Source organism: Nilaparvata lugens, chromosome 9, assembly GCF_014356525.2.
Source record: "Nilaparvata lugens isolate BPH chromosome 9, ASM1435652v1, whole genome shotgun sequence".
Classification (NCBI taxonomy): Eukaryota; Metazoa; Arthropoda; class Insecta; order Hemiptera; family Delphacidae; genus Nilaparvata; species Nilaparvata lugens.
Window position 1 is genome coordinate 38470526 of NC_052512.1, and position 13883 is coordinate 38484408.

Below are 13883 nucleotides of genomic sequence, written 5' to 3' on the forward strand. Positions count from 1 at the left end.
AGAGGAATTTGAAATTTCCAACAGGCAAGCTTCGGCTCATAGCTTCCGAGTATAAACTGTTTGCATCGATATAAAGCAGATAATTAGACGGTTTTGAAGGATCGTATGTTTCGGGTAGATGTTTGTTATTCGCCTCACAATAACGTTTACCAATAAATGAGACTCCGCCTCTCATTCCCGCCTCAAACATAAGATGCATGTCCGGATGTGTTAGTAATTCCAGTTCGACTTTAGTGTGTTTCAGCATGCAATTCCAGGTGAAGTGGGCAAGGGAAACAAAATGGGTCACATCGAGGCCATATGAGCTAAAAAGCGTAGACCCTCATGGATTCAAAAACTACCGCTAATAGCATTACGTCCAAACATAAATAAAAATTGTGATATTCACCCAGATTTTTCAGCTTGAATGTTGAGAACACTCTTTGCGCATGCTCATATTCTTCGCGAGACAGAGGTGTATCAGTTTTTTGAGGTGTAGCGAATTTTTCGGGACAGCTCATGTACGAGTAGGGATATACTCCTTTCTTCAACAAGAGCTGTCTGTGTTCGCGAGGTGGATCATCAAACACCGAAAATAATCGTTCGAACTTCTTTTCCATATCTGTACTCTCTACCAAATTATGCACCAATACTTCCAAGGATTCAGACATAAACTTGTAGGAATCTAAAAATTTAATTTTGCTACTGAAAGTGTCAAAAATCTCTCTGACGTATTTGCGATGCAGGAATTTCTTTTTTACATTTACTGAGCGATTTTAGAATAAAATGCGAATCAAAACCGGAGAAATTATGAAAATAACACGATATGTACTCCGGAGTACGAGCTGTTAAATTACAAGAAACATGTGCCGCACACAAGTAATTACCGGTTTCATGCGCGTGGTGACGACATTAATATCGCTGTCTAAAAATGGTTCAGCACAAAGCCCGCAGTTTACTGAATTTTGAAATTCACGCTCTTGACTCTCGGATAAAGCTTGCATCGGAATTTCTCGTTTCATATCCTCATACAAAATGTCACCGAGATCTGTAATTCCTGAAGAAATTTCTCCATGATTTTTCGTCTAAACTACTCGATCTATGGAGTACAGGTCCGTGAGCGATTTCGCCGTTAACATCGATAACAACGAAACAATACCCGCAGGGAATATGTCGCGCCGTTTTCTTTGTGTAACTACGAGTAATTTCATCAGAATCGGAATCATCATCATCATCATTATCAATATAACACGTATGTTTCTAAATCCGCGTAAATGGTGTACTTTTTCTTCAATGTCGCGCCTAGTTTCTTGAATTTAATTGTCTCTCCGCGTTTAGGATATGAACACGCTGAGATTCAACTTGGAACAAAGTTCCACATGTTTCAACAAATTGCTTCCCATCACAATTTTTGGTTTTGTTTGATATGAACCGGTGAAAACAGAAATTACAAACATGTACTTGACCGTGGGATTTTGAAAGGTGGGAGAGAAGACGTGATAGCCCGTTTTTCCCGTTCGCAGTATTTACTAAACAGAAATGAGTTTTTCCTGCATCGCCTTTTAGCATTAAAAGATTAATTTGGTGTTTACGAGTGCGGAAAATGCTTGTATGGAAGGGGAAAAACTTTTTGTTGTCGTATGCGATGACGTGAATTGCAATGTCCGGATTGAGTATTTCAAATTTCTTAATATCGCGTGTCGTCACCGGGAAAAATCCTCAAAAATCCTCAAACACCCCTTGCCGAGAAAGCACTTAGCTATCTTGTTACAAACGTTATGAAAGCTAAAGCGGCGTTTGGTGGGACTTTGAGAAAGAAGAAGAAGAAGAAGGGGGAGAGGAGAAGTTATAGTAACGATATTAGATGCAAAGCTATAGCTCAGTTGAAAAAGCATATTGCAGGAAAAGGATATTTTTTGAAGCCTTTTCCTAAAAGTGGTGGTAGACTTCTACCCCCACCCCCGCTAGCATCATATGGAGTGAGTTTATTCCCTCAAGTTAAGAAACGTAGAACAACAACGAAGAAGAGTAGGAAGAAGAAGAAGAAGAAGAAGACATGAATATTGAAGGAGAATTGAGTAATTATGATTTGATTGATTGGTCGAAATTATTACAGATTCGGTTAAGAGGTATATATATGCTAGATGCATTACCCAAAAAAATTCTAAAAAACGAGAATGCCATTGTGAATTTAGCAAGGGAAAGCGAGGATGGTACACACTGGTAGCATATAAGAAAATTGGTTCTAATGTTTGGTATTTTGATCCAATTGGAAATTTACAACCTCCATACGAATTGGACAAATATTGGAAAAAAGAAAATGGAGTAAATATATTTTATAATGTAGAGCATATGCAACCATTAAATAGCGATTTTTGTGGACATCTTACATTATTGTTTCTTGCAAATCAGTTGTAATTAAGTGATTGTGGTGAACACACAAGATGGTGGTTATTACATTACGATCTAACACAAGTGATCTCTATGAACATTTACAAGAAGTTATAGAATTGGATAAAAATCGTGAATGGGAAATTGGATTGATTAATTTTTCCAGTTACAATAGTATTGCAAACATTAACAAAGGAACAAATTCCAGCTTCAAATATGGTGATAGATTAATCGAGTTGGATACTGGTGCATATGAAGTTGAGGATATCATAAAATCTTTAAAGAATAAATTGAATATTGATGACAAGAAGAATAAACTTATTATATGTGCAAACGTAAATACTATGAAGATTGAAATTCATTCTGATAAACCCATTGATTTAACACGTTCTGATTCGATTGCTAAGATACTTGGTTTTGATAATGTTGTTTTGCAGCCAAATAAATGGCATTATTCCAAACATTTGGTTAACATAACAAGCGTTGACAGTATTCTTGTTGAGTGTAATTTAGCTTGCGGCAGTTACTCTGAGGGAAAACAAAAACATGTAATCTACGAATTTTTACCAAAGGTTCCTAGCGGTTATTTAATAAACGAAGTACCATCACCGATTATTTATGTACCTTTGAATATGCATCGAATTCAAACTATTAATGTAAAGGTAACGGACCAGAACGGATCGTTTATTGATTTCCGCGGAGATACAATTACAATTAGGTTGCACATACATGAAAAGTAATGGGTTATCTTATTTTCAACCCACGTTTGAATAAGACCAATCAAGTCATTAGAGAAAGGAACGCGATAGCGACAACACCTAAAAACAAACGTGCTTTGTCGGCTAAAAGCGCGAGAATATTAGAAAAGTTGGGTTTTATAGTCGATTGGCGACATGTTAGGCGGGGGAGCGGCGGCAATTAGTGAAATACTGGATGTGGAGACAGACCTTCAGTTTTATAATGATATTACTAAATTCCAATTTCACACTCATACAGTTTATTCGGGACAGGAAATAAAAAACTCTGACGAGGCACGTATTGGCATAAATTCTTTAGATGTCTATTCTTTACCTTGTAAATCATTCATATTGATTGAGGGAACAGTTAACTGTACAAAACCGGGAAAAGACCCGGCCGATACACCAGTTGCAGCAGGGTATAAATTAAGCAGTAACGTAATCGGTAACCTTTTTGACGAAATACGATATGAATTAGCAGGTCAGCAAATTTCTAAATCAAGATTGATTGGATTAACATCCACAATTAAAGCTATATTGGTGAAAAATACTCTCGATAAAAACACATATCACTTGGCTGGTTTTGACAGAGCAGGATATGAGCTAATGGATAATACATTCACTTTCTGTGTTCCGCTGAAATTAATCCTCCCGTTTTTTGAAGATTTTCAAAGAATAATTTTAAATTTGAAACAGGAACTCGTCTTATTGAGGTCACCGACAGATCTAAATTGTGTTGAGTCTCCAAGCGGAACAAACGTTAGTGTGAAAATTACAAAACTGCAATGGCGCATGCCCTACATAACTTTAGAAGATCATGTAAGACTGAAATTTTTGAGACTGCTCGATGCTGACACTCCACTGAAATTAGGTTTCCGCCATTGGGAAATTTGTGAATTACCAAATTTGCAAAATTCACTTAACCATTCTTGGGCAGTTCGTACCACATCGAGTTTTGATAGTCCAAAATACGTTATAATTGCATTTCAAACTGATCGTAAGAATAAAATAAATAAATCAATATCTAATTTCGATAGCTGCGGTATTTACAATGTTAAAGTATATTTGAACAGTGAGTATTATCCATATGAAAATCTGCTGGGGTAAGAAGGAGGTTTTATACCACATGTTCTTGGATTTCGCGCCCTCGTATTATAATCATTCAATCAATAGCGAACTCGGAACAGAAATTGATTTTAAAACATTTTTGTGAATCAACACCACTGATTGTTGTAGATTGTTCACACCAACCAAGTCATTTGAAATCATCAACAGATGTTCGTATTGAAATGGAATTTAAAAGTGCAGTACCTGCAAATACTTCCGCGTATTGCGTTTTAATTAGCGATCGTGTGATGGAATACACACCTCTCACGAGTATGGTGAAAGAAGTTCAGTAATTTGTTGATAGAGTGCATCACTGCAGGTTATATAAGGTGTGTACTGCGACAAATGTAAGCCATTATCAGTTTCACCTTTGAACAGCCAACATGTCCTATTCTTTGTGTTCTGATATTTTGGATAAGCCGCAAACTCGCTCTATTGGTATTCAGTGCGATCTTGATAGTTTCTATTATGAAGCAAGGTGCAGTACGCCGAAGCCGCTGGAGGTGGAGGAGGAGGAGGGGAGAGACGCAGGATTACCGAAGCCGCTGCAGGTGGGGGAGGACAAAGGAGGATTTGAGGAACCCCCCGCCGCGCCCGCCGCCCCCGCCGCCGCTGAGGGGGGAGACAAAGCCTACGAAGAGAAAGAAGGTCAAGCGACTGCTAAAATTGCTACGGTTGATCTTCACTGGTTTAAACAAGATTGTAATCAAATTATTGTGAAAGAACTTGCCATAATTGATCAGTTTAATAATTATATTGTGTTCCATTTCAAATCACCATTTGCAAAGACAGAATTGAGTGCAAAATTGTATAACGATGCAACATGGTTAGAACGTCACTATCATAAAATAAAATGGGAAGATGGAGATTTAGAATACAATGAGTCATTAATACGTGATTACCTTGCAGCTTATGAGAAAATTTTCACAAAAGGAACTGAGAAAGCAAAGTTTTTAAGAAGATTGCATAGCAACGTACAATGCATACCAGAGGATTTTCCAAAACCTGATTTCAGCTTTTTCACTAGTTCATGGTGTTATGCTGCATGCAACATTCATAAAAATAATCCACATTCTCGCTGTGCGTTATTCTCTGCTCAGCATTATAATTCTTTGTTGTTTAAAAATATGTATCAAACAAATAATTTCTTGTGCGAAAACAATCGAATGCAAAGTATGAAAATGGCTCCGATGTACACAAATTCACAGAAAAGAAACTTTGCTCGTTATGGATTCTTCTACAACGGAAAGGATCTACAGTGTGTTTATTGCCAGCATGCATTGAGACTGCATAAAGCGTGTACATGTTGTCTATCGTCAATTGATGAAGAAAGACCGCTTAATTACTCTATAATAGTTCCTGCCTACACTTAGTTTTCTTCATTCGCTCATCATCATGGATCCGAGAAAGTGGTTGGCTCCCGACAACGAATTGGAAGTGAGGTTAAAAAACTGTATTGATTGGTACGATGAGTGTGAAAGTGCAATTAGGAAATCAACTCCTGAAAATTATAGTTTGGCGAAGCAATTGAAAGACATTTTTCTAAGCACGGTGAATTTAAATGATATAAGAGACTATCTATGTTATTATCGTCCTCATAATTTATGTATAGATAAGCTAATTAGAATTGAAGATGAAGTTATGTATTGTTGTAGTGAAATGTGTAAATAAACGTTTTCTGCCTTCAAACGATTTTTCATTCCGATATCCCATTCACGTTTTTTAGTTAGTTGCTGCTTAGAGCTAGAGCAGACACCACGTGTGGGGTAATCTTTAGTGCACGTGCGCCTATAACACGTGCATCTCATTAATTTAGAGCTAGAGCAGACAGCACGTGTGGGGTAATCTTTAGTGCACGCGCGTCTATAACACGTGCATCTCATCAATTTAGAATTCTTTCCCCCTCATTCGACTCACGTCAAACATCTGCAAGATGCAGTGTTATGGTTTTTCAAAATTCAAAAAATTATCTCGTCTCTTGATGTCAATTTCATTTAATGAATTTGATTCAATTGCGAAGAATATTAAATTTTCAACAGGATGTCAAGATGTTGATTTACCGTTAACAAAAACAGAAAATGTACACTTTTCGATTCTATCTGAGATTTTCGAACTGCTCAATATTCTAGACAGCGGTCATCTACATTATGATTGTACAAATGATTCGTCATTATCTGTTGTTAAAAATTCCGATGAACTTTGGAAATGCTTGTACGATATTGCAGATAAAAAATGTAAAAGAACGTAGAGATTTATAGCATTAGATGAGAGAGAATTTCTCAATTCAATTAGATATAGAGAGAGTCATTGACCTCACTTTGGATTAGAGTAATATGGATTCACTTTAATCTGTCACCAAGGGAATTTTTCCCTCTCATCTATACTGGGAGAGAATTTCTCAATTGATTCTTATCTCCTTTCGGAAAGGCTGCGGGAAAGAGATGGCACTAGTAAAAGAAGGAGATCTCTATCTCTATCGTCATCGTAGTAGAGCGAAATGCATTCACTTCAATTTGTCAGTATAGCATTAGATGTAGAAATATGAATTCGCTTTAATCTGACACCAAAGGAATTTCTCAAAGTGAGTCTGCCATCATAGCAATATGGATTCACTTCAATTTGTCAGTATGGCATTAGATGTAGAAATATGAATTCACTTTAATTTGACACCAAAGGAATTTTTCCCTCTCAAAGAGATTTTTTCCCCCACATCTTTAGGATTCACCTCAATCTGTCAGCATAGCATTAGATGTAGAAATATGGATTCACTTCAATTTGACAGTAGACAGAGGGAATTTTTCCTCCTAAAAGGGAAATTTTTTTTTTCCCTCACCTGGAGAGAGAGAGAGAGAGAGAGAGATATCTTACCCCCCTCACCTCCACTGGACAGGGGGAAGGGGAAATCTATTTTTAGAAAGAGAGAGAAAGATATATCTCCCTCTCTCTCTCTCTCTCTCTCCCCTCACCTCCACTGGACAGGGGGAAGGGGAAATCTATTTTTAGAAAGAGAGAGAAAGATATATCTCCCTCTCTCTCTCTCTCTCTCCCCTCACCTCCACTGGACAGGGGGAAGGGGAAATCTATTTTTAGAACACCCCCCGCCCTACAGGCGGGGGGAAGGGGAGGAGGGATGGACGAGGGGGGGAGGGGGATCTCGAGCAAAAAAGTCAGTCGGTTCTCCCTAATCTTCTCTACTTACGTCGACGCGCAATTAAAAAAGGAACATACCTGTCAAATTTCATGAAAATCTATCACCGCTTTTCGCCGTAAATGCGCAACATAAAAACATTTAAACATTGAGAGAAATGCCAAACTGTCGACTTGAATCTTAGACCTCACTTCGCTCGGTCAATTAAGAGATATGCCAAACCGTCGACTTGAATCTTAGACCTCATTTCGCTCGGTCAATTAATATATTGCATGTGACTATTGTATAATTACAGTATTTTTGACCGAACGAAGTGAGATCGAAGATTCAAGTCGACGGTTTGGCATTTCTCTTAATGTTTAAATGTTTATATGTTGCGCATTTACGGCGAAACGCGGTAATAGATTTTCATGAAATTTGACAGGTATGTTCCTTTTTTAATTGTGCGTCGACGTATATACAAGGTTTTTGGAAATTTTGCATTTCAAGGATAATATAAAAGGAAAAAGGAGCCTCCTTCATACGCCAATATTGGAATAAAAATCAGACTATAGAATTATTCATCATAAATCAGCTGACAAGTGATTACAAAAATGTGTGGAGAAGCCAGTCTATTGCTGTATTTCCATAAGGTCTATAGTTTCAATCAAAGACCTTGAAGAGGTATGCATCTTTAAGGTGGGTTTACACCAAACTTATTGACAAAAAGTTAATAACTTAATCCTTATAGATTCTATTAGATTGAACGCAAGTTGGCAAACACACATGTTCATCATGTGTATGATAAGTTATGTTCAATCTAATATAATCTATAATGTTGAGTTATTAACATTTTGTTAATAAATTTGGTCTAATCGCAGCTTCAAGGTCTTTGGTTTCAATATTTTGTTTTGCAGTCAAGGTATTATTATGCGTGCCCATCAGTATCAATATTCTCACATTCGAAAAAACTAATTTAATAGGTGACTGAAAATAATCGAATAAACTAAATAATGCTGAAGAAATTATAATATTTTTGATTCAAAAAAATAATTTTCATTAGATGGAAAGATTATCACAGAACTGGATGAATTTCCGATTTTCCTCTCACAATAAACTGTACTCTTAATTATTATAATCTAAGGGCCACTGCTAACAAAATGTAACCTATATCACTAATATTGAATGTATAAAGGAGGCAGTTAATTTACATAGGTACTAAAATAATAAACCTCATTCCAAATCACTTTCTCATGGACAATAAGATCAGCGGAAAAATTAAACTGGATATAAAAAACTGGACATACAGTATTTTCTTCTTCCATTTAGATATATGACTCGAGATTTCTGCTCCAGCATTGTTTTTTCATTAGTTTTATTCATTTTTCAGTGGACTCGCTTACCTTTATTTTGAGTACCTATTCATCTGTTTTCTCCCTTCCCTTTTTTCCTCATTACTTCTCTTCTTTGCCTGTCTATTACATGGGAAACCATGGTTGGCTAGGTATCCTCCTCTCTTTTTTTCTCTTCTCCAACACACCCAACCACAAAGCCCATGGTTTTTTATATTTGTAACATTTTATTGTGTTTTATTTGTTTCGTAATTCTTTGTATTTTTTTTTTGTCTTTTGTGTGTTTTTAATAATAAATTGAATATTATATAAATTCTGGAATAGAAATATATTCTATTCATTGTTTAAATTAACATAAATATTAATAAATTTATGGAATACAAATTCAAACGTGAACTGATTTTGTTAACATTTAAAACAGTTGACATCAGGTACTTGTGGATGAGAATACTGCGTGAGGTCTACTGTTGATTGATTGATTGATTGATTGAGTACTTTATTTATGTAGATTACAATATATACTGGCTTATACACTTATATACAATAGCTTACAATATAGCAAAATTATAGATGAATTTACATAATATAGACTAAGAAAATAATTATTGAACTGTATATGATATGAAAAAGCAATTTGTAATATAATAACTATAGATAATAATTTTATTGTTATGCATCTACATAAATTAGCGGAGCTTTGGACATATCAATGTCCATTCTTCGGAAAGAATATTAAAAATATCATCCCCACTAACTCTCTACCAGAATCAGGTACAGTGGATGAGAATACTGCATGAGGTCTACTGTTCACAGAACTACTAGTATAAATGTGATTATGATATGTGTTGAGAACCTCCACTAGGTTGCTCTTTTTTTACTAATCCTGAGTCTGATTATTCGGATGTTTGGGATGCAATTATAAATTGAATTGAAAATGGAAAATGTTTGTGTTAGGTGCAATACATGCAGTACCAGGGTACACTGCCGTCTAAGCTCTACCAGCAGATGGAGGTGGCAAGTGTGGACGCCTTCCAGGGCCGCGAGAAGGACTTGATCATCATGTCGTGCGTGCGCAGCAACGAGCACCAAGGCATTGGCTTCCTCAACGACCCGCGGCGTCTCAACGTGGCACTCACACGAGCCAAGTACGGCATCATCATTGTCGGCAATCCCAAAGTGCTTTCCAAGGTAGGCCTGACAGCTCGACTAGTTTCTATAGTATAGTTATGGTTGATTAGTTATAACTATGTTATCTATCTATCACCATAAAATAGATCCCGTCCGGCTGAAGCGTATATCATTACTAGCCGTCAGGCTCGCTTCGCTCGCCATGTCCGTCTAGCCAGGGGGCTCCGCCCCCTGGACCCCCGACTGGATCGTCGGATGAGATCAGCGCTCGTCTGCATTTTTCATTTTCAGAGCATTTTTATCATATGTTAGGACGATCCAGTCGGGGGTCCAGACTAAACGTCTGGCTAAACGGATATGGCGAGCGAAGCGAGCCTGACGGCTAGTAATATAATATTCCCAGGAATAGCTGTGATTGAAGTAGCAGTGCCCGATCAATTTTTCCGCTATAAATGCATTTCAATCTTCAACTTGGTGCCAACCTAACAAAGTCAACTCAACTTAATACCAACCTGACAAAATTATTAATTTAGTTACCAGTTAACAACTGTTTCGAAGAGGTACTCTCTCTAGATTATAGTTCTATATTAACATATGGTATGGACATTTTTCAATCTATATAATTATATCAAAGCGAAATGGTACTCACTGACTGACTGACTGACTGACTCACGCACTCACTCATGCACTCACTCACTCACTCACTCGCAGAACTAAAAATCTACCGGACCAAAAACGTTCACATTTGGTAGGTATGTTAAGTTGGCCCTTTAGAGGCGCACTAAGAAATCTTTTGGCAATATTTTAACTCTAAGGGAGGTTTTTAAAGGTCTAAGTTCGTCTTTTAGCATGTATATTCTTCTTATTCTCTTAATTATAATTGAAAAATGTTCATATCATATGTTAATATAAAACTATAATCTAGAGAGAGTACCTCTTCGAAACAGTTGTTAACTGGTAACTAAATTAATAATTTTGTGAGGTTGGCATTAAGTTGAGTTGACTTTGTTAGGTTGGCACCAAGTTGAAGATTGAAATGCATTTATAGCGGAAAAATTGATTGGGCACTGCTACTTCAATCAGAGCTATCCCTGGGAATATTATATTACTAGCCGTCAGGCTCGTTTCGCTCGCCATATCCGTTTAGCCAGACGTTTAGTCTGGACCCCCGACTGGATCGTCCTAACATATGATCGTCCTACAAATGAAAAATGCAGGCGAGCGAAGCGAGCCCTCTGATCTCATTCTTGGACGATCCAGTCGGGGGTCCAGGGGGCGGAGACCCCTGGCTAGACGGATATGGCGAGCGAAGCGAGCCTGACGGCTAGTTATAACTATGTTATCTATATAATAAGAGAGAGTAGGGTTGTGTTTGTTCGCATCAAAACATGTCAACTTGTGGATTGCATACCGGGAAAACGGGAATGAATTAGATCTCCAAAATTTGCACATCTATATATAGGGTGTTTACGAACTCCTTATCAATATTCTAGGGCATTGTTCCTGGGTAACAAACATATCAAAATATCATAATTAAATTGTCCGGAAGTCTTCAGTTACACAGCGGCCATTTTGCTTTTTTCACTTTTTTTTCTAAATAATGATTGAAACTTTGCACAATCATTTATAACAACTAGACAAAGCTAGAAAAAATTATGATAATTTTTCAAACTCATAAAACAAAATGGCGGCCATTTAAAATTTTGTTTCTTGAATAACTCAGAAACCGTTAGTTAGTTTTACAAAAACTTTACAGGAATAACTTTTTTTGTTAAATTTTAATTGCCTATAGACTGGTACCAGATTTTTTAAAGATTGGACCAATATTAACTGAGAAATGGCAGCTTTAGAGGTTGGTGACCCACCTTAGGAGGGTTATGTAACGTTATTTTATTGTTTGAAATGACCTAAAATCGCTTACTATTAACATTCAATGCAAATAGAGATTGTTGCATCATTGAGGCGACTATCAGCATGCCTTGGTTTTGCACTGCAACAAACTTTCAGTGGTCACCTATCACTAAAGCTGCCATATCTCAGTTAATATTGGTCCAATCTTAAAAAGTCTGGTAAAAATCGATAGGCAATTAAATTTACTAAAAAAAGTTATTCCTGTAAAGTTTTTGTAAAACTAACGGTTTCTGAGTTATTCAATAAATAAAATTTTAAATGGCCGCCATTTTGTTTTATGAGTTTGAAAAATTATCATAATTTTTTCTAGCTTTGTCTAGTTGTTATGTATGATCGTGCAATGTTTAGATTTAGTATGTTCAACCGTTATTCAGAAAAATATAATTAGTGAAAAAAGCAAAATGGCCGCTGTGTGAGTAACTAAAGACCTCCGGACAATTTAAATATTATAGTCACATTGATTGGGTGTGTGGACGACTCAGCAGGGTGGTGTTTCTGTTAAGACGACTGAAAAATCTTGTTCCTCATCAGTATTTGAAGATTTCATACTTTGGGTTTTTCCAGAGTGTAATGATGTACGGGCTTATTCTCTGGGGAGGGGCAGCTAATGTGGGAAGAATTCTATTACTCCAAAAAAAAGTACTGAGAATAATGACTGCTTCAGATTACTATGCGCATTGTCGTCCTCTTTTTAAATCACAACATATTATGACAGTGTTCAGTTTGTATGTTATGCTTCTTCTGATAAAAGTAAAAAATGAGTTGCATACTTTGAAGTGTAGATCACAAATACATAGGCACGACACTAGACAGAGTAATTATTTGGATGTTCCCTATGTAAGATTGAGAAAGTTGCAGTGTCAATCTGACGTTCTATCAATAAGAGCTTTCAATAGATTACCGCTGTGTTCCAGGAATCTGAGTAAATCTGTTTTCAAAACAAAAGTGAAAGGATGCTTTTAGAGAACACCCTGTATATAGATGTGCAAAATTAGGAGATCTAATTCATTCCCGTTTTCCCTTCTTATTTAAAAAATAAAGTTGCATTCAAAATGGCGGATCCAAGATGGTAGACCATATTTTTGAAGTCATAGTAAAGTAGTATTTTATTTTTTTTTAGTATTTTCAATTTGAGTAGGATCCCCAATCACACCCACCATCAATTTACCTTTGTGTATGAGATATTAAGCCGTTCTCAGACTTTTTTCTCTCCTTTCTGCTTTGAATAGAATTGATTAATAATGTGAATATCTTCTAAACGGTTTGAGATATCGATATGCGGTTTTCGCCATTCTCTTTTTCTTAAAATTTCGTATCGAAATCATGTATCGCGTGACCAACTTTCTATTAACAAAAGTTGCATTCAATATGGCGGACCAGATTTTTAAGTCATAGTAAAGTAGTATTTTCAATTTGAGTAGTATCCCCAATCACACCCACAATCAATTTACCTTTGTATATGAGATAGGGTGTATTTCGATTAGTCGAGGTGTTCGATTATCCCAGGTCGAACTTTCCCGATTAGACCAGGACCTGGTATAATCGAGACGTGGGCTAAACGAGACATCATAATGTTCTGATTAGCCAAGTAGTTCGATTGTACCAGGTGCCATATATACTGTAATGGCAGAAGCACGAGTTGCTATATATATATATATATATATATATATATATATATATATATATATATATATATATATATATTATATATATATATATATATATATATCTTATATAAGATATAAGTACGTATATATATATAATATATATATATATAGATCCCGTCCGGCTGAAGCGTATATCATTACTAGCCGTCAGGCTCGCTTCGCTCGCCATATCCGTCAAGCCAGGGGGCTCCGCCCCTGGACCCCCGACTGGATCGTCCAAGAATGAGATCTGCAGGCTCGCTTCGCTCGCCTGCATTTTTCATATGTTAGGACGATCCAGTCGGGGGTCCGGCTAAACGGATATGGCGAGCGAAGCGAGCCTGACGGCTAGTAATATAATATTCCCAGGAATAGCTCTGATTGAAGTAGCAGTGCCCAATCAATTTTTCCGCTATAAATGCATTTCAATCTTCAACTTGGTGCCAACCTAACAAAGTCAACTCAACTTAATGCGAACCTGACAAAATTACTTAGTTACCAGTTA

At 36.7% G+C, this 13883-nt stretch overlaps 1 protein-coding gene across 1 annotated transcript in view; it reads left to right on the top strand.

The window, feature by feature from the left end:
• LOC111054671 (regulator of nonsense transcripts 1) overlaps positions 1–13883 on the top strand; it is a 109121-nt gene that overhangs the window by 72170 nt on the left and 23068 nt on the right. The window contains exon 14 of the mRNA XM_039435833.1: positions 9648–9881. Coding sequence (XP_039291767.1) covers positions 9648–9881 — 234 coding nt within the window. The remainder of the gene's footprint in view (positions 1–9647; positions 9882–13883) is intronic.